Source organism: Apodemus sylvaticus, chromosome 2 (assembly GCF_947179515.1).
Source record: "Apodemus sylvaticus chromosome 2, mApoSyl1.1, whole genome shotgun sequence".
Lineage (NCBI taxonomy): Eukaryota > Metazoa > Chordata > Mammalia > Rodentia > Muridae > Apodemus > Apodemus sylvaticus.
The window spans coordinates 159,883,293-159,910,422 of NC_067473.1; the positions used below are offsets into that span (position 1 = coordinate 159,883,293).

Sequence of the window (27,130 nt, forward strand, 5' to 3'; positions counted from 1 at the left end):
TAGCCCCTCAGGATCTGCATGCCAGAGCTCTCATTTGAAGGACTGCTGTCACCATCGCTCACACACTCTCCTACTTTTTTTTCCCCCCGCAGCAAGTGCTGACTTTAAAGATGCTTACCTGACTGTGGTGTTCACCCAAATATATGAGTTTGTCATTTAGGGAAAGATGCTGAACACTTTGAGATTCAAACACAAACTCGCCAACTTTCACTTGAGTTTTGGTACCACTCTTCAGAGACTGGTAATTAAAGATGTCAAGCTTGATTGCTGAAACTTCCTGGTTCACAGCATTCTCCCCATTGATGTTTCTCCCAAGTTGGCCCTTTTGTAAGAATGGATGGAGCTGAAAGAGATAATAACTGTCAGAAATTGCAGTATAACTCACTGAAATGCAAATAAACCTGGTTACTTTAACTGCTTTCTCTTGTGATCAATGTATGTTCCTGTGGCTTTGATTTTTGTTTCATTTATCAAACATTTATCATAAGGCTAGTGCATGTAAGGCTATACAAAGACATTAACATAGTTATATGCTTTTCACCAAATCTATCACCACTATTCACATTTTATTTCTGAACTTTTCTCAGTCACTCAGTGATGACTCTGGCAACCAAATTCTAATTTTTGAAAATTACAATTTGAAAATTTTTGAAAAATAAAAACAATTTGAATAAGGTGTTTTAAACTTTTGCATAATAGTTTTTCAGAAAAATCCACATTTTTCACCACTATAAATAACACATGAAAGTTCAAGTAAAATAAAATTTTCAGATTTTAAAATATGAAATTTGTAAATATGGAAGGAGGCAAAAGAAGAACAACTGTGGTACAGAAATGCATAGGAACATGTGATGGAGACCTGCAAAGGTGGATGGGAGTCAGAGAGAATAGTGTAAGGTAAGTTAAACAAACCTGAAGATTATGACGAAGTCATACATAGCTACAACTTTAAGCTATTTACAAAGAAAAATGCAATTTAAAAAGATTTTAAACAGTGGTATTACAGTTTATTAAATATAAAATATCCTTGTGGCAGTTAAGAAGCCCCCAAAAGACCTCAAGACAATACAGGTTATGATCATTGCCTTTGGTTACACATAAGAACAAGATGGAAAGACCCTACTGCTAAAGACACCACACACTTTGCTGCAGGACACAGCAGTGAGGCCAGAAATAATGTGAAAACTTTCTGTTGTCTTCTGCTTGTCTGTCTGTCTGTCTGGCACTTTTCACTCTGGCAGAAGCTGAACTACAAGCTGTTGAGGAAGTAAAGTCAGCAGAGGCTTGTCCCAACTGTAGATCTTGCATCCTATAATACCCACTTTCCAGACATGATATGCATACTGGGGAAAAACTGGCACAACTGTTATGGGAATAAGCAACTTCTTGCTCATGGTATTTGAGGATGTCCTTAGAAGAGGGACTCATGCCTGCTACTGCAAACCTATTTAAGATCAATGTCTTGGGAGATCAGAAGTCCTATGGGTGTGCCTACTACTTCTGTTTGGCTAAGAAGACACATTATTGAATTTCTTCCTGAATATTTATATACATAGAATCTTGCTATTGTCATATTATATCAGAGAATTTCTTGATGCCAAGAATATCAGTGCCTGGGGAAAGAAATGAATATTGGTTGTTCATATTAAAATAGGACAGTCATGAGAGGATTCCCAAATCATGGGAACCATTGGGAAAGAGGGGATGGAGATGATGCACAAATTAGATGCTTGGTAGGAGGTCCATGAAATACTGTCTTTTATGTATGACATGGTCATGGCACTCAGGAGCTTATAGTAGCTAAGTTTGCCTGCATAGAAACAGAACAAGATAGAGCCCATAAAAATGTTTAATCTCAGATGAGGGAGGATGCTTATGGGGTCAAACCTATCATGTGAGCAGTGTAAGAAGAATTTAGAATTTAGAAAATTCTGAAAGAGAGGAAGTCATTGTAGTCAGAAATACCAACACTTTTGAATTCCTTCTGCCTCGTTGGATATCTGCATACTCATTCCCATATGGAAGGCCCTGTGCATCATAAATCCAGTTGGTCATGAAAGACAAAACAAATCAAAAGACATGAATATAGACCTGGGAAATAGTGGGAGACTGGAGGATCTGTGAGTATGCAGAGAGCTAAGAGCCTAAGAGAAATGGGTGTGAAGAAAAGCCTTATCTAATTGTATACTTGTTGTAGCTGTCAAAGAATAAATTATTTTAATAGACTATATATGGTAGATATAAAAACAACTACATCTAACATTATAATTCAAAATAAAAACAAACAAACAAAATACCAATTCTCTGAAAAATTAAGTGAAAAATATCCCTTCCTTAGAGAGGAGAATGATTTACTTTTAAGGTTGAATCAGCAAAATTTTCTCCTCTTAAAATGAAGGGAAAATGAATATGATCAGATTTAAAAATATCTTCTTCTAGGGTCTGATTATCAAAACAAAACAAACTTTTGGCATCAAATGTACCTAAAATCCTTAAAATATGCCACATTTATACTTGTACAAGTCTCCTCTGTTGTATATTATCATTACTTCACAGAACATTAAAAGCAGTAATAAAAGATGTTAAAATTAAATAACATAAATATTATTGTTTGAATTTGCTTAAACTAGGAAAATCATTTTCTCAACACCATGCACATATTGTTTTCTAATAGAAATGTTAGCTCAACTTTAAACCCTATGACATGTATTTTTCTAACTATTTCTTTGTGCTACTTTATGCTCCTGAATAAACATGAATATGTTGAGAAGGAGATAGTAACAAAAAGAAGCATTCTAGCATAAGAAATGTTTTTCTAACACTATGTCAGATCATGGATCAAAATGCAGAAATTAAAAGCCAGGGCTCAATACTCTAGGAAAGCTTAAACGTAGCTATTATTACCTTCCATGGGAGAGGAGCCTGGAGTCCATCTTTATCGAATGAGTCTCCATTCACTCTGAGTGACAGCTCCTCATGGAGTGCCTGGGCAATGGCATACACAGCTGCATGGACTTTGTAGCTCAAGGGTGAGGTATTCATATCCCAAACATTCACAGATCGTGTGCTCAGGCTGCCATTTTGCTCACATTGACTTAGTTTCCTCACTCCATGCTCATAGAAATGTGGACATTCAAATAAAATCGACCACACATTCTGGATAAAGATATCATGAGGGTATTTTCTAGGTTGAATACTTCTTTGAAAATCCTTGAATCCCAGAATTTCATCCTTGTGAACTGAAAATGATAATGCTCCGCCAAAGTATGTATAAATTACATTTTGTTTAAAGGGTAATATGGTAGTATACCAATCAGAAGTTGTGATCCAGACATTATCAAATGTAGCACAGCAAATGATGAGAAAGAAAAGTGTCAGAAAATCATGAGTGTCACCAAATACAATGACAACACGTGTCAATATGAGACTTTGTACTAATTGGTACCAGCCTACTCCACCTCCAGAAAGAAATACTGGATCCTTTTTTGCAAATGCAAGACAAATTCCATGGTTGTTCAACTCCTCTGTGATTTCCTTAATAAAGAGTTCCCCCCTCATATCATCTGGAACCACCAGACCAACCCAGACCCAAGTGAAGTATAGCAGCAGTTGAATAATTCCCTGGTACAGAGCTGCAGTGTGCACAGGAAACTGGTAAGAAAACTGGAGCTGGAGTTTGGTCTCAAGACTCCGGTCAAAAGGAGCATAACTGATCTGAACAGAAAGAAAGTTACTGCATAAGTCAACACAATTAGATTGATTTTCAAATGATGTGGTTTACCTTTTCTGCTTATGCACTCTAGGAGAAAAGAACATTTAAATAACTTTACTAAGTAATGCCAATTTGTAACCTATGTCACTTACAACCATTTGGAAATCTGTCACTTCAAAACTTTCATGTTCCTGATAATAGAAGTAGAGAGACATTAACAATAAAGGCCATTTACTTGATGTCAGAAATTCATAACGAACTAATAAAGAGGAATCTATTGACAATGTAAAATCCACTATTAACATTTCTAAGTCTTTTGCCTTTTTAAATCCATAGTCAACTATCTTAAAATAAGCTTGCTTGGGTTAGAAGGCTGACTATTTACCTCAGTGATTGTTTTAAATCTTTTTTAAGAGGACCCTCTAATCACTCCATGATGTTGCTAAACTTCTTACCAGAAAATATCAGTTGAGTTGTCTACACTGTCATTCCTACAGACTTTAGGACATCACCTTTGGAATTGGGGGCAGGCTAGAGCATTAATTACCTAATCCTGCTATATGAAATGACTCACTTCCCTTAATCTAATATTGGCATAAAACAGTCCTTTTCCTACATATGTGCTCTTTTATGAGTTCCAGGATTCTTTATTTAGTCCAGGAATATATTTCCAAGGATTGGCCAACACTATCAGTCTGACTTACTTAATTGTCTATCTCTCTCTACACTGGTAGTATCATTGTAGAGAGATATCCCGGTATCCATGGCTCAGACTGGAGCTTGGTCTCCTTTCCACACAAATTCCCTAAAAAATAATCTCCTAAAATCAGATGCTCAAGGGGCAGCAGCAGTGGCAGCAGTGGCAGCAGCAGCAGCAGCAGCAGCTGGTCCAGCAGAAGGGCCATCAGCAGTGGAACGAAGGTGACAGGGTCCAGGCAGACCTTGTGCCCGCTACCAGTGACCTTCGCTGGCCAGCCGGGCTGCAAGCAGTGGTAGATTTACAGAGCCTTTCACCCTACAGAAGTTACATCAGAACTCTGCCTCCGCCAGTCAGTTACGAGAGACTATCTGCCATCTTGGATCTCGGGTGCCAGAAAAATCAGACAGACTGAGGTACAAATATAACCCAAGGCCAACATTGCAGGGGTCTAAGTCCGATAGGAGTTGGCCTGCACCCAGGCCCTGGGCTGTTGGGGGTAGGGGGGTGGGGGGAGCATCGGTGTGCAAACCCAGCCAGGAGGTTGTTAGCAGGCAAAGTCAGCTAAGAGTCATAGCCCGAGGCTAACATAGCGGGGATCTAACCAGGCAGGCCTTGGACTGCCCCCAGACCCTGGGCTGCTCGGTGGGCCATCTGTGTGCCAACCCAGCCAGGAAGTTGTTAGCCTAGCAGACTCTTCCTGCACTTTCAGGGAGCACACGCACACTCCACCATCCTGGCCACCTGACAGAACCAATTAACAGTCATAGCCCGAGGGGAACTTTGCCTGCCAGGCTTAGCCTGCCAGGCTTTTGCCTAGACTCAGAGCCTCAGCAGCTAGGCTAGCCTTGTGTGCACCAACCCGGTTGGGAGATAGGCTGCCCAGCAGAGTGACCAGCACTCGGAAAAGGTCCCCGCAGCATAAACCATCAGCAACTCACTGAAGAAGCAAACGGGCACCATCTGGTTCACACAATCTGGGGCAAGGTACACTAGGGCTCCAAGGACACCCAAGAGGAGGACAGCACATCAGCAATCTCTGACAGGGGAAACCCAGCTATCCAGTGTTGCAGAAATAGCCCTACAGCCTCACAGGGGGCACAGACACCAGCCAAAGAGAAGACCAACTAACCCCAGAAATAACAAGATGGAAAGAGCAAATGCAGGAGCACTACTAACAGAAATCTAGGCAATATGGAAGCAACTGAACCAAACTCTCCAACATCAGCAAGTCCTGGTTACACAAACACACCAGAAAAACAAGATTTGGATTTAAAATCACTGTTCATGATGCTGCTAGAAGAACACAAAAAGGACATAAATGAATCTCTTAAAGAAATACAGGGAACATGAATAAGCTAGAAACCCGTATAATAGAAACACAAAAATCACTTAAAGAAATTCAGGAGAATAAGGCTCAAGAGATAGAAGCCAATAAAAAAGAAACACACAAAAAAAAACTTAAAGAAATGCAGGAGAAAGTGAGTGAAACAGCAGAAGTCATGAAAGATGAAACACAAAAATCTCTTAAAGAATTACAGGAAAACACAAACAAGCAAGTGAAGGAGCTACACAAAACCATCCAGGATCTAAAATCAGAAGTGGAAACAACTAGTAAATCACAAAGGGAGACAACTTTGGAGATAGAAAACCTTGAGAAGAAATCAGGGGTCATAGATGCAAATATCAACAACAGAATACAAGAGATGGAAGAAAGAATCTCAGATGCTGAAGATACCATAGAAACCATTGACTCAACAGTCAAAAAAAATGCAAAATGCAAAAAGCTTGTATCCCAGAACATCCAGGAAATCCAGGACACAATGAGAAGACCAAACCAAAGCATTATAGGTATAGATGAGAGTGAAGATTTACAGCTGAAAGGGCCAGCAAATATCTTAAACAAGATTATGGAAGAAAACTTTCCCAACTTAAAGAGAGAGATGCCCATGAATATACAAGAAGCCTACAGAACTCCAAACAGACTGGACCTGAGCAGAAATAGCTCTGGTCACATAATAATCAAAACCCCAAATGTACTAAACAAAGAAAGAATATTAAAGGCAGCAAGAGAAAAAGGCCAAGTAACATATAAAGGAAGACCTATCAGAATCACCCGAGACTTCTCACCAGAGACCATGAAAGCTAGAAGATCCTGGGCAGATCTCATGCAGACTCTAAGAGAACACAAATGTCAGTCAAGACTACTATACCCAGCAAAACTCTCAATTACAATAGATGGAGAAACCAAGATATTCCATGACAAAACCAAATTTACACAATATCTTTCTACAAACCCAGCTCTACAAAGAATAATAGAAGGAAAACTCCAATAAAAGAAGAGAAACGACACCCTGGAAAAAAGCAAGATAACCACTCAAATATAAAAATAACATCGAAAATGACAGGAAGTAATAATCACTATTCCTTAATATCTCTTAATGTCAATGGACTCAACTCCCCAATAAAAAGACATAGACTAACAGACTGGATAAGGAAACAGGACCCTATATTTTGCTGCATACAGGAAACACACCTCAATGTCAAAGACAAAAACTACCTTAGAGTAAAAGTCTGGAAGACAATTTTACAAGCCAATGGTCTCAGGAAACGAGCCGGAGTACCCATTCTAATATCAAATAAAATTGACTTTCAACCTAAAGTCATAAAAAGAGGATACAGAAGGACACTTCTTGCTGATCAAAGGAAAAATCCACCAAGAAGAACTTTCAATTCTGAACATCTATGTGCCAAATGCAAGGGAACCTTCATTTGTAAAAGAAACTTTACTAAAGCTCAAAGCACACATTGCACCTAACACAATAATTGTGGGTGACTTAAACATTCCACTCTCCTCAGATCAGGAAAACAGAAACTAGACAGGGGCAAAATAAAACTAATTGAAGCTTTGGACCAATTGGACTTGACTGATATTAATAGAACATTTCAACCTAAAACAAAGGAATATACCTTTTTCTCAGTACCTCATGGTACCTTCACCAAAATCGACCTTATAATTGGTCACAAGACAGACCTCAACAAATATAAGAAGATCAAACTAATCCCATGCTTCCTATCAGATCACTATGGAGTAAAAGTGGTCTTCAATAGCAACAAACAGCAGAAAGCCCACATACACATAGAGGCTGAACAATATTCTACTCAATGACACCTTGGTCAAAGAAGAAAGAAAGAAAGAAATCAGAGGCTTTTTAGAATTTAATGAAAATGAAGATAAAACATACCCAAATCTTTGGGACACAATGAAACCAGTGCTAAGAGGAAAACACATAGCCCTGAGTGCCTCCAAATAGAAAATGGAGAGAGCATAAACTAGCAGCTTAACAACACACCTGAAAACCCTGGAACAAAAAGAAGCCAATTCACCCAAGAGGAGTAGAAGAAAGGAAATCATCACTCAGGGCTGAAATCAGTCAAGTGATTTCAAAGAGAACTATAAAAAGAATCTGCGAGATTGTAGCAAGACAGTCAGAGAAGACACTGGAAGTGCCAGATTAAGATCAGAGAGCTGAGACACAGGGTCCAGTTAGGCCCTGCGCCCACGACCACTGACCTTCGCTGACCAGCCGGGCGGCAAGTAGCTGCGGTTCTGCGGAGCCTTTCGCTGCACGGAAGCCACTTCAGAACTCGGCTTCCCGCCAGTCAGGAGAGACTCACCTCCATCTTGATTCCAGGCTCCAGAGATCGGACAGACTGAGGTACACAAACATAATCCTAGGCCCAACACCGCAGGGGTCTGAGCCTGACGGGCGTTGGCCTGCACCCAGGCCCTAGGCTGTTCGAGTGGCCATCGGGGCGCCAACCCAGCCAGGAGTTTTTTTTGCCCTGGCCGGCGCACAAGCCGCCATTTTGCCTACAGGACCCAGAGTGCTCGGGAGGGCAGAGACGGCTAACAAGCGTAGCCTGAGGCTAACAAAATGGGGGTCTAGGCCCCAAAAGGCACAGGACTGACCCCAAGAACTGGACGGCTTGGTGGGCCATCTGTGTGTCAACCCACCCAGGAGGTTATTAGCACAACAGACTCTCCCGGTGCTTTCGGGGAGCACGGACGCGCACGCCCGCCATCTGGGTCACCTGGCAGACCCAATTAACAGTCATAGCCCTAGGGGAACTTTGCTCGGACCTTGGCCACCCAGGCTTTTGCCTGGACTCAGGGCCTGGGCGACAAGGCTAACCTAGTGTGCGCCAGCACGGTTTGGGAAATCGGCTGCCCAGCGGAGTGAGCGGAACACAGGGGAGGTCACAGCAGCATACACCTTCGGAGCTCCCTGGGGGTGCACACGGGTTCCACCTGGTCCACAGACACAATCTGGGGCAAGGCCTCAGGCAGAAGCCCTCAGGTCAACTCTCTCCGCTTCAGATCAGCCTGGGTGGCCGCACCACATCTCCAGGTCCCTCAAGAGGCTAGTGGGGGCTTCCGGGCAGCCAGCTGGGAGAAGTCGGTGTGCTCCAATAAATCCTGCGGGCCCCAGCGGGAGCCTTCAGGTGCCTGCTTCGGGATCTGAACAGCCTGGACAGCAGCACCCTGTCTACAGGCAGTGCAGGGTGTAAGCTGTGCACCAGAGGCCAACGGGGAAGGGGCAGCTTGCACTGGTGAGTCCAGCACTGACAAGACCAAGTAACACCAGTGAGAGCTAGATGGCAAAAGGCAAACGCAGGAACGTCACTAACAGAAATCAAGGCAATATGGCAACATCTGAACCCAATTCTCCTCTACCAGCATGTCCTGGATACCCCATCACACCAGTAAAACAAGATTTGGATTTAAAATCACTGGTCATGATGCTGGTACAGGAACACATGAAGGACATACTTAAAGAAATTCAGGAGAAAATGGATCAAAAGTTAGAAGCCCTTGCAAGGGAAACACAAAAATCATTGAAAGAAATCCAGGAGAATACAAAAGCCAACAAGGAGGAAATGCAAAAAAACACTTAAAGAAATACAGGAGAACTTTGGTCAACAGGTTGAGGTCATGAAAGATGAAACACAAAAATCTCTTAAAGAAACACAGGAGAACCTTGGTCAACAGGCTGAGGTCATGAAAGAAAAAACACAAAAATCTCTTAAAGAATTACAGGAAAGCACAAACAAGCAAGTGAAGGAGCTAAGCAAAACCATCCAGGATCTAAAATCAGAAGTAGAAATAACTAAGAAAACTCAAAAGGAGACAACTTTGGAGATAGAAAGCCTTGGGAAGAAATCAGGGGACAGAGATGCAAATATCAACAACAGAATACAAGAAATAGAAGAAAGAATCTCAGATGCTGAAGATTCCATAGAAACCATGGACTCAACAGTTAAAGAAAATGCAAAATGCAAAAAGCTTGTAACCCAAAATATCCAGGAAATCCAGGACACAATGAGAAGACCAAACCTAAGGATTATAGGCATAGATGAGAGTGAAGATTTACAACTTAAAGGGCCAGCAAATATCTTCAATAAAATTATGGAAGAAAACTTCCCTAACCTAAAGAGAGAGATGCCCATGAATATACAAGAAGCCTACAGAACTCCAAACAGACTGGACCAGAACAGAAATACTTCCCGTCACATAATAATCAAAACACCAAATGTTCTAAACAAAGAAAGAATATTAAAGGCAGTAAGAGAAAAAGGCCAAGTAACATATAAAGGAAGACCTATCAGAATCACAGCAGACTTTTCACCTGAGACTATGAAGGCTAGAAGGTCCTGGGCAGATCTCATGCAGACTCTAAGAGAACACAAATGCCAACCAAAACTACTATATCCAGCAAAACTCTCAATCACCATAGATGGAGAAACTAAGATATTTCACGACAAAACCAAGTTTACCCAATATCTATCCACAAACCCAGCCCTAAAAAGGATAATAGGAGGACAACACCAATACAAGGAGGGAAACTTCACCCTGGAAAAAGCAAGATAGTAACCTTTCATCAAACCCAAAAGAAGTTAAGCAATCAAATTTAAAAAATAACGTCAAAAATGATAGGAAGTAACAATCACTATTCCTTAATATCTCTTAACATCAATGGACTCAATGCCCCAATAAAAAGACACAGACTAACTGACTGGATACGTAAACAGGACCCTACATTTTGCTGCTTACAGGAAACACACCTCAGGGTCAAAGACAAACACTACCTTAGAGTAAAAGGCTGGAAGACAATTTTACAAGCAAATGGTCTCAGGAAACAAGCTGGAGTAGCCATTTTAATATCAGATAAAATTGACTTTCAACCCAAAGTCATCAAAAGAGACTCTGAGGGACACTTCTTGCTGGTCAAAGGAAAAATACAACAAGAAGAACTCTCAATCCTGAACATCTATGCTCCAAATACAAGGGCACCCTCTTTCATAAAAGAAACTTTATTAAAACTCAAAGCACACATTGCACCTAACACAATAATTGTGGGTGACTTCAACACTGCACTTTCCTCAATGGACCGATCAGGAAAACAGAAACTAAACATGGACACAATGAAACTAATTGAAGCTTTGGACCAATTAGATTTAACTGATATATATAGAACATTCTATCCTAAAACAAAAGAATATACCTTTTTTTCAGCACCTCATGGTTCCTTCTCCAAAATCGACCATATAATTGGTCACAAGACAGACCTCAACAAATATAAGAAGATCGAACTAATCCCATGCCTCCTATCTGATCACTATGGAATAAAAGTGGTCTTCAATAGCAACAGAAACAATAGAAAACCCACATACACGTGGAAATTGAACAATACTCTACTCAATGATACCTTGGTCAAGGAAGAAATAAAGAAAGAAATTAAAGACTTTTTAGAACACAATGAAAATGAAAACACAACATACCCAAATCTATGGGACACAATGAAAGCAGTGCTAAGAGGAAAACTCATAGCCCTGAGTGCCTCCAAAAAGAAAATGGAGAGAGCATACATTACCAACTTAATGACACACCTGAAAGCCCTAGAACAAAAAGAAGCTATTTCACCCAGGAGGAGTAGAAGGCAGGAAATCATCAAACTCAGGGCCGAAATCAATCAAGTAGAAACAAAGAGAACCATACAAAAAATCAACAAAACCAGGAGCTGGTTCTTTGAGAAAATCAACAAGATAGATAAACCCTTAGCCAGACTGACCAAAGGGCACAGAGAAAGTATCCAAATTAACAAACTTAGAAATGAAAAGGGAGACATAACAACGGAAACTGAGGAAATCCAAAAAATCATCAGATCCTACTACAAGAGCCTGTACTCAACACAAATGGAGAATCTGGAGGAAATGGACAATTTCCTTGACAGATACCAAATACCAAAATTAAATCAGGACCAACTAGACCATCTGAACAGTCCCATAAAGCCTAAAGAAATAGAAGGAGTCATAGAAAGTCTTCCAACCAAAAAAAGCACAGGACCAGATGGTTTCAGTGCAGAATTCTACCAGACCTTCAAAGAAGAGTTAACACCAATACTCTTCAAACTATTCCACAAAATAGAAACAGAAGGAACACTACCCAATTCCTTCTACGAAGCCACAATTACGCTGATACCAAAGCCACACAAAGATCCAACAAAGAAAGAGAACTTCAGACCAATTTCCCTTATGAACATCGATGCAAAAATACTCAATAAAATTCTTGCCAACCGAATCCATGAACACATCAAAACGATCATCCACCATGATCAAGTAGGCTTTATCCCGGGAATGCAGGGTTGGTTCAATATACGGAAATCCATCAATACAATCCACTACATAAACAAACTCAAAGAACAAAACCACATGGTCATTTCATTGGATGCTGAAAAAGCATTTGACAAAATTCAGCATCCTTTCATGCTTAAAGTCTTGGAGAGAACAGGAATTCAAGGCCCGTACCTAAACATAGTAAAAGCAATATACAGCAAACCGGTAGCCAGCATCAAACTAAATGGAGAGAAACTTGAAGCAATCCCACTGAAATCAGGGACCAGACAAGGCTGCCCCCTTTCTCCTTATCTTTTCAATATTGTACTTGAGGTACTAGCTTGGGCAATTCGACAACATAAGGAGGTCAAAGGGATACAAATTTGAAAGGAGGAAGTCAAACTATCATTATTTGCAGACGACATGATAGTCTACCTAAGTGACCCAAAAAACTCCACTAGAGAGCTCCTACAGCTGATAAACAACTTCAGCAAAGTGGCAGGTTATAAAATCAACTCAAGCAAATCAGTGGCCTTCCTATACTCAAAGGATAAGCAGGCTGAGAAAGAAATTAGGGAAATGACCCCCTTCACAATAGCCACAAACAGTATAAAGTATCTTGGGGTGACTCTTACCAAACATGTGAAAGATCTGTATGACAAGAACTTCAAGACTCTGAAGAAGGAAATGGAAGAAGACCTCAAAAAATGGGAAAACCTCCCATGCTCATGGATCGGTAGAATCAATATAGTTAAAATGGCCGTTTTGCCTAAAGCACTATACAGATTCAATGCAATACCCATCAAAATCCCAACTCAATTCTTCACAGAGTTAGAAAGAGCAATTATCAAATTCATCTGGAACAACAAAAAACCCAGGATAGCTAAAACTATTCTCAGCAACAAAAGAAAATCTGGGGGAATCAGTATCCCTGACCTCAAGCAACACTACAGAGCAATAGTGTTAAAAACTGCATGGTATTGGTACAGTGACAGGCAGGAGGATCAACGGAACAGGATTGAAGATCCAGAAATGAACCCACACACCTATGGCCACTTGATCCTCGACAAAGAGGCTGAAAACATCCAATGGAAAAAAGATAGCCTTTTCAACAAATGGTGCTGGTTCAACTGGAGGTCAGCATGCAGAAGAATGCGAATTGATCCATCCTTGTCTCCTTGTACTAAGCTCAAATCCAAATGGATCAAGGACCTCCACATAAAGCCAGACACTCTGAAGCTAATAGAAAAGAAACTGGGGAAGACCCTTGAGGACATCGGTACAGGGAGAAAGTTTCTGAACAGAACACCAATAGCGTATGCTCTAAGAGCAAGAATTGACAAATGGGACCTCATAAGGTTACAGAGTTTCTGTAAGGCAAAGGACACCATCAAGAGGACAGATCGGCAACCAACAAATTGGGAAAAGATCTTCACCAATCCTACATCAGATAGAGGGCTAATATCCAATATATATAAAGAACTCAAGAAGTTAGACTCCAGAAAACCGAACAACCCTATTAAAAAATGGGGTACAGAGTTAAACAAAGAATTCTCACCTGAAGAACTTCGGATGGCGGAGAAGCACCTTAAAAAATGCTCAACTTCATTAGTCATTAGGGAAATGCAAATCAAAACAACCCTAAGATTTCATCTTACACCAGTCAGAATGGCTAAGATTAAAAATTCAGGAGACAGCAGGTGTTGGAGAGGGTGCGGAGAAAGAGGAACACTCCTCCACTGCTGGTGGGGTTGCAAATTGGTACAACCACTCTGGAAAGCAGTCTGGCGGTTCCTCGGAAAACTGGGCACCTCACTTCCAGAAGATCCTGCTATACCACTCCTGGGCATATACCCAGAGGATTCCCCACCATGTAATAAGGATACATGCTCTACTATGTTCAGAGCAGCCCTATTTATAATTGCCAGATGCTGGAAAGAACCCAGGTATCCCTCAACAGAAGAGTGGATGCAAAAAATGTGGTATATCTACACAATGGAGTACAATTCAGCCATTAGAAACAATGAATTCATGAAATTCTTAGGCAAATGGATGGAGCTAGAGAACATCATACTAAGTGAGGTAACCCAGACTCAAAAGGTGAATCATGGTATGCACTCACTAATAAGTGGTTATTAACCTAGAAAACTGGAATACCCAAAACATAATCCACACATCAAATGAGATACAAGAAGAAAGCAGGAGTGGTCCCTGGTTCTGGAAAGACTCAGTGAAACAGTATTTGGCAAAACCAGAACGGGGAACTGGGAAGGGGTGGGAGGGAGGACAGGGGAAGAGAAGGGGGCTTACAGGACTTTCGGGGAGGAGGGGGGCTAGAAAAGGGGAAATCATTTGAAATGTAAATAAATTATATCGAATAAAAAAAATAACAATAAAAAAAATAAAAAAAAAAAGAATCAGCGAATCCAGGAGCTGGTTCTTTGAGAAAATCAACAAGATAGATAAACCCTTAGCCAGACTGACCAAAGGGCACAGAGACAGTATCCAAATTAACAAAATTAGAAATGAAAAGGGGGATATAACAACAGAAACTGAGGGAATTCAAAAAATCATCAGATCCTACTACAAAAGCTTATACTCAACACAACTGGAGAATCTGGAGGAAATGGGCAATTTCCTAGACAGATACCAAACACCAAAATTAAATCAGTACCAAATAGATCATCTAAACAGTCCCATAACCCCTAAAGAAATAGAAGGGGTCATAGAAAGCCTTCCAACCAAAAAAAGCACAGGACCAGATGGCTTCAGTGCAGAATTCTATCAGACCTTCAAAGAAGACCTAACACCAATACTCTTCAAACTATTCCACAAAATAGAAACAGAAGGAACACTACCCAATTCCTTCTATGAAGCCACAATTACACTGACACCAAAACCACACAAAGATGCAACAAAGAAAGAGAACTTCAGGCCAATTTCCCTTATGAACATCGATGCAAAAATACTCAATAAAATTCTTGCCAACTGAATCCAAGAACACATAAAAATGATCATCCACCATGATCAAGTAGGCTTTATTCCAGGGATGCAGGGTTGGTTCAATATATGGAAATCCATCAATGAAATCCACTACATAAACAAACTCAAAGAAAATAAACCACATGGTCATTTCATTGGATGCTGAAAAAGCATTTGACAAAATTCAGCATCCTTTCATGCTTAAAGTCTTGGAAAGAACTTGAATTCAAGGCGCATACCTAAACATAGTAAAAGCAATATACAGCAAACCGGTAGCCAGCATCAAACTAAATGGAGAGAAACTTGAAGCAATCCCACTAAAATCAGGGACTAGACAGGGCTGCCCCCTTTCTCCTTATCTTTTCAATATTGTACTTGAAGTTCTAGCTCGGGAAATTAGACAACGTAAGGAGGCCAAAGGGATACAAATTGGAAAGGAAGAAGTCAAACTATCATTATTTGCAGTTGATATGATAGTCTACCTAAGTGACCCAGAAAACTCCACTATAGAACTCCTATAGCTGATAAACAACTTCAGCAAAGTGGCAGGTTATAAAATCAACTCAAGCAAATCAATAGCCTTCTGATACTCAAAGGATAAGCAGGCTGAGAAAGAACTTAAGGAAATGACACCCTTCACAATAGCCACAAACAGTATAAAGTACCTTGGGGTGAATCTTACCAAACATGTGAAATATCTGTATGACAAGAACTTCAAGACTCTGAAGAAGGAAATAGAAGAAGACCTCAAAATATGGAAAAACCTCCCATGCTCATGGATCAGCAGGATTAATATAGTTAAAATGGCCATTTTGCCAAAAGCAATATACAGATTCAATGCAATACCCATCAAAATCCCAACTCAATTCTTCATAGAGTTAGAAAGAGCAATTCTCAAATTCATCTGGAATAACAAAAAACCCAGGATAGCTAAATTTATTCTCAACAACAAAAGAAATTCTGGGGGAATCATACTAAGTGAGGTAACCCAGTCTCAAAAGATCAATCATGGTATGCACTCACTAGTAAGTGAATATTAGTCTGGAAAACTGGAATAGCCAAACATAATCCACACATCAAATGAGGTACAAGAAGAACGAGGAGTGGCCCCTGGTTCTGGAAAGACTCAGGGTAGCAGTATAAAGCAAAACCAGAACAGGGAAGTGGGAAGAGGTGGGTGGGAGAACAGGTGGAGGGAAGGGGTCTTATGTGACTTTCGGGGAGTGGGGGGGTCTAGAAAAGGGGAAATCATTTAAAATGTAAATAAAATATATATATCGAGGGCTGGAGTGATGGCTCAGTGGTTAAGAGCACTGACTGCTCTTCCAGAGGTCCTGAGTTCAATTCCCAGCAACCACATGGTGGCTCACAACCATCTGTAAGGGTCTTTTCTGGTGTGTCTGAAGACAGCAACAGTGTACTCATATGAATAAAATAAATTTAAATATATATATATATATCGAATAAAAAAAAAATCAGATGCCCACTAGGTCATGTCCTAAACCACAGTTCATGCTCTGGTTCTATACACTGACTTCTCCCCAGGCATCTGAGTTTAGATGTTTAGTAAACATTTCACTTTATTGAATCCAAAATCATGATAATTGAATACAGACACTCAATATATATGTTAATTGATTGGGAAACAGGAGTGAATGGGGAGGAGAAAAAGTAATACAAAACAAGAAATCACAAAACAAAATATGAATAGTTTGAGGAAGGAAACTAGCATGAAGAAATATGCAATACTTAGTAAATGCACAAAAGTAAGAAATTTAAATAGATGAAGCTTGACAATACAATTTTTATATTAATAAAATCAGATAACAAGTTAGTGAGTATCATAAAAGAAAGTAATTAATAAAACATAATTTGATTTATGTTTTCTTAATTAACAAAATATGATGACTCAACATATATCTAAAAATCTGAATGAACTACTTTTAAACCATAAAATTAAAAAAATACGCTTTTAGTGTGACAAATCACATTAAAAAAAAAACAAAACAACAAGGGTCTGTTCTGGAGAGCCCTGTTGTCCTGCTCACTGGACAAGCCCAGGATACTTTTGGCTTCTAATCCAGGTGCTGCTCTCAGGAAAATGCTGCTCCTCAAGGATATGGGCTGAAAAAACTGAAGAGCTATAATTTGTCACTCTCTATGACTCAGAGGGCTGTGGCAGGCTGTCGTCTCAGGACAGAAATTATCATCTAACACTTACCTACTGTGGGGACTGAGAATGTGGAGTAAAAGGACCTCACAGAATCTACAGGAAAGTGAACAGGCTTGGATGTGGTTGCTTCAGAGGATGGGGTCAAAATAGAAGGTCACAATGTCAAGCAATTGAATAGTTAGGTAAGAAGAGGTTTGGTTCAAGAGGTTTAGGGAGGGAAGATTTAGTTCACTGTTTTGGTGTCTAGGAGCTAACCTCAACATCAAATTATAACTGTAGAGTCCAGTAGGCCAAAGCCAGAGCTGAGGATACTGAAGAACAATGTATAAAACTATTCATACATAAAGATTTTATAACAAATCCATTGTACGATATTATACACACACACACATGTAGATATATAATCATGAGGCTGAAAGGTGGCTCAGTGGGTTGGAAGTGCTTGCTATATAAGCAGAAGGGCCTGCAGTAGAATCCTCAGCATCCCCATAACAAGTCAGACATTGCTCTGTGTACTTGTACCCTAACATAGCAGGGTGGAGACAGGTAAATCCCTAGAGATTTCTGACCAATCAGCTCAAAATCTTGAGCTTCTGATTCAGTACTCTAATTTCAAACAACAATGGAGAAAGTGATGAAGGAAGAATGTCAAGTGTACTGACATGCCTACCTATACAGTCCTAACATACCTCATATGTGCCACACATACCACACAAACACACATACACTCATGCACATCCACACAACCATGCACACACACACACATAGATACACAAACACACAAGGTCAAACACGAGCATACACTCATGCACGTATACACAAAAACGCAGGGAAACACACTGAAAGAGACAGAGACTGAGACAGAGACAGAAAGGGGGAGAGGGAGACTCAGAGAGAGACAGAACAAACAACTATGGCACCTCCATCAGGTCATGATTCCTCAGTATTAGAAATCAAAGAGAATAAGAAAAATGGCATGAGTTACACATGCTGCATAGAGTAACCAATATTAACAAAAAATCATAAACAATTCTCACATAAGCAGGGACATGCAATAAGAGAATCAATTCTGAATCTTAATGGAACTTAGCTAACAGGCATTTGATGGAGAAATTTAAAATGTGGAGAAAAAACTGAAAGTAAAAACAGATAACTAGCAGGAAGCTGTGGAAGGAGAGAAGCCCCATAGCCATATTTGAGGTCTGCAGGGACACAAAAGGATCACTAGGTACTGTAACACCCTGAGCTTTAGATTTCTGGTGATGCAAACCGTCAGGGGTCTGCCTGCACTCAGGAACTGAGCACGTAGGCTGCTTTTGTCTGCCAGCCCGCCGGGCTAGGGGCCCGTGTCCTGCCCAGGAAGCTGTGGAAGGAGAGAAGCCCCGCAGCCATATTTGCTGTCTGCAGGGACACAAAAGGATCACTGGGTTCTGTAACACCCTGAGCTTTAGATTTCTGGTGGTCCAAACCGCCAGGGGTCTGCCTGCACTCAGGAACTGAGCACATAGGCAGTTCATCTGCAAGCTAGTCCATCGCAGGACCTGCGTGCTATGTGAGAATCAACAGAGGGAGTGACTCCCACCACAACTTCTTCCCTCCATAATAGAGCAGACAGAGAACACCTGGTTGACCTCAACAACCTAAGTATAGCATTGCTTGAGGCAAGACTGAGAAGGGCTCCAAAGGCACAAAAGAGGAAGCCAGCATATCAGTAATCTGTGCCAGAAGAAACACAGTCATCCAGTGGTACAGAGATAATCTTAAAGATCCACAGTAGGTTGAAGCACCAGCCAGTGACAATAAGACCATCTAACCCCTGGGAGAACCAGATGGCTAAAGGCAAATGTAGGAATGTTACTAACAGAAACCAAGGAATTATGGCAGCATCTGAACCCAATTCTCCAACATTAGCAAGTCCTGAATACCCCAACACACCAGAAAAACAAGATTTGGATATAAAATCACTGGTCATGATGCTAGTACAGGAACACATGAAGGATATACTTAAAGAAATTCAGGAGAAAATGGATAAAAAATTAGAAGCCCTTACAAGGGAAACACAAAAATCATTGAAAGAAATTCAGGAGAATACAAAAGCCAATAAGGATGAAACTCAAAAATCACTTAAAGAAATACAGGAGAAGCTTGATCAACAGGCAGAGGTCATGAAAGAGGAAACACAAAAATCGCTTAAATTTTTTTTTAAAAAATTTAAAAACACAATTGTGTTTCCTCTTTCATGTTTTACAGTTGTGTAGAGGAAAACACAAACAAGCAAATGACAGAACTGAGCAAAAATTTTCAGGATCTAAAAACAGAAGTAGAAACAAGTAAGAAAGCACAAAGGGAGACAACTTTGGAGATAGAAAACCTTGGGAAGAAATCAGGGACCATAGATGCAAATATCAACAACAGAATACAAGAGATAGAAGAAAGAATCTCACATACCGAAAATACCATAGAAACCATGGACTCAACAGTTAAAGAAAATGCAAAATGCAAAAAGCTTGTAACCCAAAATATCCAGGAAATCCAGGACACAATGAGAAAGCCAAATCTAAGGATCATAGGTATTGATGAGAGTGAAGATTTACAACTTAAAGGGCCAGCAAATATCTTCAACAAAATTATGGAAGAAAACTTCCCTAACCTAAAGAGAGAGATGCCCATGAATATACAAGAAGCCTGCAGAACTCCAAACAGACTTGACCAGAACAGAAATACTTCCCGTCACATAATAATCAAAACCCCAAATGTACTAAACAAAGAAAGAATACTTAGGGCAGTAAGAGAAAAAGGGCAAGTAACATATAAAGGAAGACCTATCAGAATTACACCAGATGTCTCACCAGAGACCATGAAAGCTAGAAGATCCTGGGCGGAGTTCATGCAGACTCTAAGAGAACATAAATGCCAGCCAAGACCACTATACCCAGTGAAACTCTCAATTACTATAGATGGAGAAACCAAGATATTCCATGACAAAACCAAATTTACACAATATCTTTCTACAAACCCAGCCTTACAAAGGATAATAGGGGGAAAGCACCATTACAATGAGGGAAACTATACCCTGGAAAGAGCAGGATATTAAGCTTCTTTCATCAAACCCAAAGAAGATAACCACACACGTATAAAATTAAAATCAAAAATGTTAGGAAGCAATAACCACTACTCCTTGATATCTCTTAACATCAATGGACTCAATTCCCCAATAAAAAGACATAGAGTAACAGACTGGTTACCTAAACAGGACCCTACATTTTGCTGCATACAGGAAACACACCTCAATGTCAAAGACAGAAACTACCTTAGAATAAAAGGCTAGAAGACAATTCTACAAGCAAGTGGTCCCAGGAAACAAGCCGGAGTTGCCATTCTAATTTCAGATAAAATTGACTTTCAACCTAATGTCATCAAAAGAGACATGGAAGGTCACTACTTGCTGGTCAAAGGAAAAATCCAACAAGAAGAACTCTCAATCCTGAACATCTATGCCTCAAATACAAGGGCACCCTCATTCATAAAAGAAACTTTACTAAAGCTCAAAGTACACATTGCACCTAACACAATAATTGTGGGTGACTTCAACACTCCACTTTCACCAATGGACCGATCAGAAAAACAGAAACTAAACATGGAGACAATGAAACTAATTGAAGCTTTGAACCAATTGAGTTAACAGATATTTATAGAACTTTTTATCCCAAAGCAAAAGAATATACCTTTTTCTCAGCACCTCATGGTACCTTCTCCAAAATAGATCATATAGTTGGTCACAAGACAGACCTCAACAAATATAAGAAGATTGAGATAATCCCATGCCTCCTATCAGATCACTATGAAGTAAAAGTGGTCTTTAGTAGCAGTAAAAACAACAGAAAGCCCACATACACAGGGAAACTGAACAGTACTCTTCTCAATGATACCTTGGTCAAGTAAGAAATAAAGAAAGAAATCAAAGATTTCTTAGAATTTAATGACAATGAAGGCACAACATACACAAATCTATGGGACACAATGAAAGCAGTGCTAAGAGGAAAACTGATAGCTTTGAGTGCCTCCAAAAAGAAATTCGAGAGAGCTTACACTAGAAGATTAACGGAACAACTGAAAACCCAGGAACAAGAAGAAGCTAATTCACCCAGGAGGAGGAGAAGACAGGAAATCATCAAACTCAGGGCTGAAATCAATCAAGTAGAAACCAAGAGAACCATACAAAGAATCAACAAGACCAAAAGCTGGTTCTTTGAAAAAATCAACAAGATAGATAAACCCTTAGCCAGACTAACCAAAGGGCACAGAGAAAGTATACAAATTAACAAAATTAGAAATGAAAAGGGAGATAGTACAACAGAATCTGAGGAAATTCAAAACATCATCAGATCCTACTACAAAAACCTGTACTCAACACAACTGGAGAATCTGGAGGAAATGGACATTTTCTTAGACAGATACAAATTACCAAAATTAAACCAGGATCAAATAGACCATCTAAACAGACTCATAACCCCTGAAGAAATAGAAGGGGTCATAGATAGGCTTCCAACCAAAAAAAGCACAGGACCAGATGGTTTCAGTGCAGAATTCTATCAGACCTTCAAAGAAGACTTAACACCAATACTCTTCAAACTTTTCCACCAAATAGAAACAGAAGGAACACTACCCAACTCCTTCTTCGAAGCCACTATTAAACTGATACCAAAACCACACAAAGATCCAACTAAGAAAGAGAATTTCAGGCCAGTTTCCCTTATGAATATCGATGCAAAAATACTAAATAAAATTTTTGCCCACCGAATTCAAGAACACATCGAAACGGTCATCCACCATGATCAAGTAGACTTCATCCCAGGGATGCAGGGATGGTTCAATATAAGGAAATCAATAAATTCTATCCACTACATAAACAAACTCAAAGAAAAAAACCACATGTTCATTTCATTAGATGCTGAAAAGGCATTTGACAAAATTCAGCATCCTTTCATGCTAAAAGTCTTGGAAAGGACAGGAATTCAAGACCCATATCCAAACACAGTAAAAGCAATATAGAGCAAACTGGTAGCCAACATCAAACTAAATGGAGAGAAACTTGAAGCAATCCCACTAAAATCAGGGACTAAACAAGGCTGCCCCCTCTCTCCATATCTTTTCAATATAGTTCTTGAAGTCCTAGATAGAACAATTAGACAACATAAGGAAGTCAAAGGGATACAAATTGGAAAGGAAGAAGTCAAACTATCACTATTTGCAGATGATATGATCGTATACTTAAGTGACCCTAAAAACTCTACTAGAGAACTCATACAGCTGATAAACAACTTCAGCAAAGTGGCTGGCTACAAAATCAATGCAAGAAAATCAGTAGCCTTTATATATTCAAAGGATAAGCAGACTGAGAAAGAAATTAGGGAAATGACCCCCTTCACAATAGCTACAAACAGCATAAAGTATCTTGGGGTGACTCTAACCAAACAAGTGAAAGACCTATATGACAAGAACTTCAGATCTCTGAAGAAGGAAATCAAAGACGATCTCAGAAAAAGGAAAAACCTTCCACGCTCGTGGATTGGCAGGATTAATATAGTTAAAATGGCCATCTTGCCAAAGGCAATCTACAGATTCAATGCTATTCCCATAAAAATCCCAACCCAGTTCTTCATAGAGCTAGAAAGAGCAATTCTCAAATTCATCTGGAATAACAAAAAACCCAGGATAGCTAAAACTATTCTCAACAGTAAAAGAACTTCAGGGGGATTCAATATCCCAGACTTTAAACTCTACTACAGAGCAATAGTGATAAAAACTGCATGGTATTGGTACAATATCAGGCAAGTGGATCAATGGAATAGGATTGAAGACCCAGAAATGAACCAACACACCTATGGTCACTTGGTCTTTGACAAAGGAGCTGAAAGCATCCAGTGGAAAAAAGATAGTCTTTTCAACAAATGGTGCTGGTTCAATTGGAGGTCAGCATGCAGAAGAATACACATCGATCCATTCTTATCTCCTTGTACCAAGCTCAACTCCAAATGGATCAAGGACCTCCACATAAAACCTGACACACTGAAACTAATCGAAAAGAAACTGGGGAAGACCCTGGAGGACATAGGCACAGGGGAAAAGTTCCTGAATGGAACACCAATAGCTTATGCTCTAAGATCAAGAATTGACAAATGATACCTCATAAAACTACAAAGTTTCTGTAAGGCAAAGGACACCGTCAAAAGGACAAAACGTCAACCAACAGACTGGGAAAGGATCTTCACCAACCCTAAATCCGACAGAGGGCTAACATCTAATATATACAAAGAACTCAAGAAAGTAGAACCCAGAGAACCAAATAACCCCGTTAAAAAGTGGGGTAGGGAGCTAAACAAAGAATTTTCACATGAAGAACTTCAGAGAGCTGAGAAACACCTTAAGAAATGTTCAACATCATTAATCATTAGGGAAATGCAAATCAAAACAACCCTGAGATTTCACCTCACACCAGTCAGAATGGCTAAGGTCAAAAACTCAGGAGACAGCATGTGTTGGCGAGGATGTGGAGAAAGAGGCACACTCCCCTACTGCTGGTGAGATTGCAAGATGGTGCAACCACTTTGGAAATCAGTCTGGCGGTTCCTCAGAAAACTGGGCATGTCACTTCCTGAGGACCCTGTTATACCACTACTGGGCATATATCCAGAGGATTCTTCAGCATGCAATAAGGACACATGCTCAACTATGTTCATAGCAGCCCTATTTGTAGTAGCCAGAAGCTGGAAAGAACCTAGGTGTCCTTCAACGGAGGAATGGATACAAAAACTGTGGTATATTAACACAATGGAGTACTATTCAGCCATCAGAAACAATGAATTCATGAAATTCCTAGACAAATGGATGGAGCTGGAGAACATCTTACTAAGTGAGGTAACCCAGTCTCAAAAGATCAATCAGGGTATACACTCACTGATAAGTGGATATTAGCCTAGAAACTTTGAATACCCAGGACATAATCCACAAATTAAATGATGTCCAAAAAGAATGGAAGAGTGGCCCCTGGTTCTGGAAAGACTCAGTGCAAGAGTATAGGGGAATTCCAGAACAGGGAAGTGGGAAGGGGTGGATGGAAGTATAGGGGGACAGAAGAGGGCTTATGGGACTTGCGGGGAGTGGGGACCCAGATAAGGGAAAATCATTTGCAATGTAAATAAAATAAATAAATAAAATAAAACCATCGGTGCAGTCTACTTTGGAACAAAAAAAAAAAAAAGATAAACCTGCTAAAAGAACAAAAAAAAAAAAATAAACCTGCTAAAAATTAATATTCAAGTAAGTCAAATGAAAAGCCACTAAAGAACAACCTTTGTAAATTTTCTTCTACTCAAGAATGTACTCTGAAAATGTGAAAATTAATTAAGAAAGAAACATGTAAGACTCAGCATAGAGAGGACTTAACACACAGAACTAGTTGAGAACAGACATAGAGCACTTAGGTTGGAGAAGACAAGAAATTGAGAGAAGGGATTATCTGTCACAGGTAAAGTTGGAATGATTTGCATATATTAGGGATTCATTTACATACACTATAGATGGTATACTTAATCTACACAGAAAAACGCTAACATAAATGCCAACATGATAAAAGAATAGAAACATTAATATCATATCATCTGCAGTAGAGCACTGCCAGCTCCAGAGTACATCCTTAAGAAGTGTGTGAGGGGATTACTAAAAGGAATGATAAAAATGTCTCAGGACACTGTGAGTATATTGAGGTTGTGTTAAGCTATGTGCATAAGTTTCAGTAGCCACAGGCTGTTGGTTTCTGAGCTCAAAAGTCCTGTCTGCTTGCTGTGTCTGCTCCCCGCGCTCACTTGCACACACAGTGCACCGCGCTGCGGGGATGTGGTGGAGCTGTGAGTTGCAATGAGACACGCTAGGCCAAATAATTCCACGTGGGACTTTATTTAAGATAGGGAAGGGGTAGAGGGCAGGAAGGAAGAAGAGAAAGAGGGAAGGGAAAAGGGAGAGAGGAAAGAGCGCTGCCCGGTTATATACTGGTGGTGATGTAATTACAGGTAAAAGCAGATTATGGAATTCTGGGTAAATGGTAGCTGTTGCCTTGGCAACAGACCTATACATTGCCAGCTTTGCAGGCCTCGGGTACCTACACAGGCAGCCAGATAGCCATAGATGAAAGAGAAAAAATTGAATTTCAACTGTTATAAAGGAGGACATCGTGAACTTTACAGGAAGATGGATAGAACTAGAAAATATTACCCTGGTTGAGGTAACCCAGACCCAAGAGGACTGACTCAGTGATAAGTAGATATTAGCCAAGAAGTACAGAATTATTTTTAATTAGAATTAGCCAAAGAGACAGAGCCTAAAGTAGAAGGATGGCATCACTGAACTACCCTCAAAATTTTTGACTAAGAATTGTACTTGTCTAAAACAAAGGCAGGGACAAAAATGGAGCAGAGAGTGAAGGAATGGCCATCCAGTGATTGGACAACTTGGGATCCATCCCATGGTTGGCCACCAAACCATAACACTATTAGTGATGATTTGTTGTACTTGAAGACTGGAATGCAGCATGGCTGTCCACTGAGAGTCTCTATCAGTAGCTGCCTGAGATAGACTCAGATACTTACAGCCACCCATTGGACTGAGGTTGTGGAACCCTATGGAGGAGATAGGGATAGGACTGAAAGAGCTGAAGGGGATGGCAACCCCATAGGAAGACTATCAATATAAATTAACCCATATCCCTGGGAACTCCTACAGACTAGGCTGCCAACCCAAGAGCACACATGGGTTGGTCTGTGGACCTACATCCAATATGTAACAGAGAACTGCCTACTCTGGCCTCCGTGGGAGATGATGTGCTTATTCCTGCAGAGACTGAATACTGGAGGAAAGAGAGATGATGGGGCACATGTTGTGGGTGGTAGGAATGGATAAGCACAATCTCAAAGGCCAAGGGTAGGGGGAATGGGCTTAAGAACTGCAACATTTGGAATGTAAATAAATCTGTGGCCAAAATGAGCCAAGTACAGTTATATACACATTTGTTATAAATAATTGTATTCATTAGAAATGTCATAATAAACATATGTCAAAAATAATATATTTAAAAGAAGAAATAAAATTCATGAAGACACAGCTATATTACTACTAGGCATATAGCTGAAAGATGCTCCAACATATAACAAGGACATGCTCCATTATGTTCATAGAAGCCATATTTATAATATCCATAAGCAGGAAAGTACCCTAATGTCTTTCAATTAAAGAATGCTTTCTGTTGTTTAATGGATACAGAAAATGTGGTATATTTATACAATAGAATACTACTCAGCAATTAAAAACAATGAATTCATGAAATTCTTAGGCAAATGGTTAGAACGGAAAAATATCATCCTAAGTAAAGTAACCCAATCACAAAAGAACACACATAGAATCCAGTCACTGATAAGTAGATATTAGCCCAGAAGCTCTGAATACCCAAGACATAATTCACATATCAAATCAGGTGAGTCAGGACCTGCAGAGCAGAGGATCCAGCCCTGAGGCCTCTGGCAGGAGCCTTCAGGCCTCCGCTTTGGGATCAGGAGCAGCCTGGGCCATGGCACCCCATCTCCAGGAAGTGCAAGAGGCCAGCAGTACACCCAGAGGCCAGCTGGGAACAAGCAGCATGCTCTGGTGAGTCAGGCCCCGCAGAGCAGAGGATCCAGGCCTGAGGCCTCTGGCAGGAGCCTTCAGGCCTCCACTTCGGGATCAGAAGCAGCCTAGGCCACTGTACCCCATCTCCAGGCAGTGGAGGAGGTCAGCTGGGCACCTGGAAACCAGCTGCAAAGAGGAAACTTGCACTGGTGAGTCCAGCATTGACAACAAG

At 40.2% G+C, this 27,130-nt stretch overlaps 1 protein-coding gene across 1 annotated transcript in view; it reads right to left on the minus strand.

Moving 5' to 3' along the window:
* Positions 1-27,130, minus strand: part of LOC127677658 (vomeronasal type-2 receptor 26-like) — a 49,558-nt gene that overhangs the window by 12,974 nt on the left and 9,454 nt on the right. The window contains exons 3-4 of the mRNA XM_052172690.1: positions 2,905-3,714; positions 119-343 (exon numbers count right to left, since the gene is read on the minus strand). Of these exons, the coding sequence (XP_052028650.1) occupies positions 119-343; positions 2,905-3,714 (1,035 nt within the window). The remainder of the gene's footprint in view (positions 1-118; positions 344-2,904; positions 3,715-27,130) is intronic.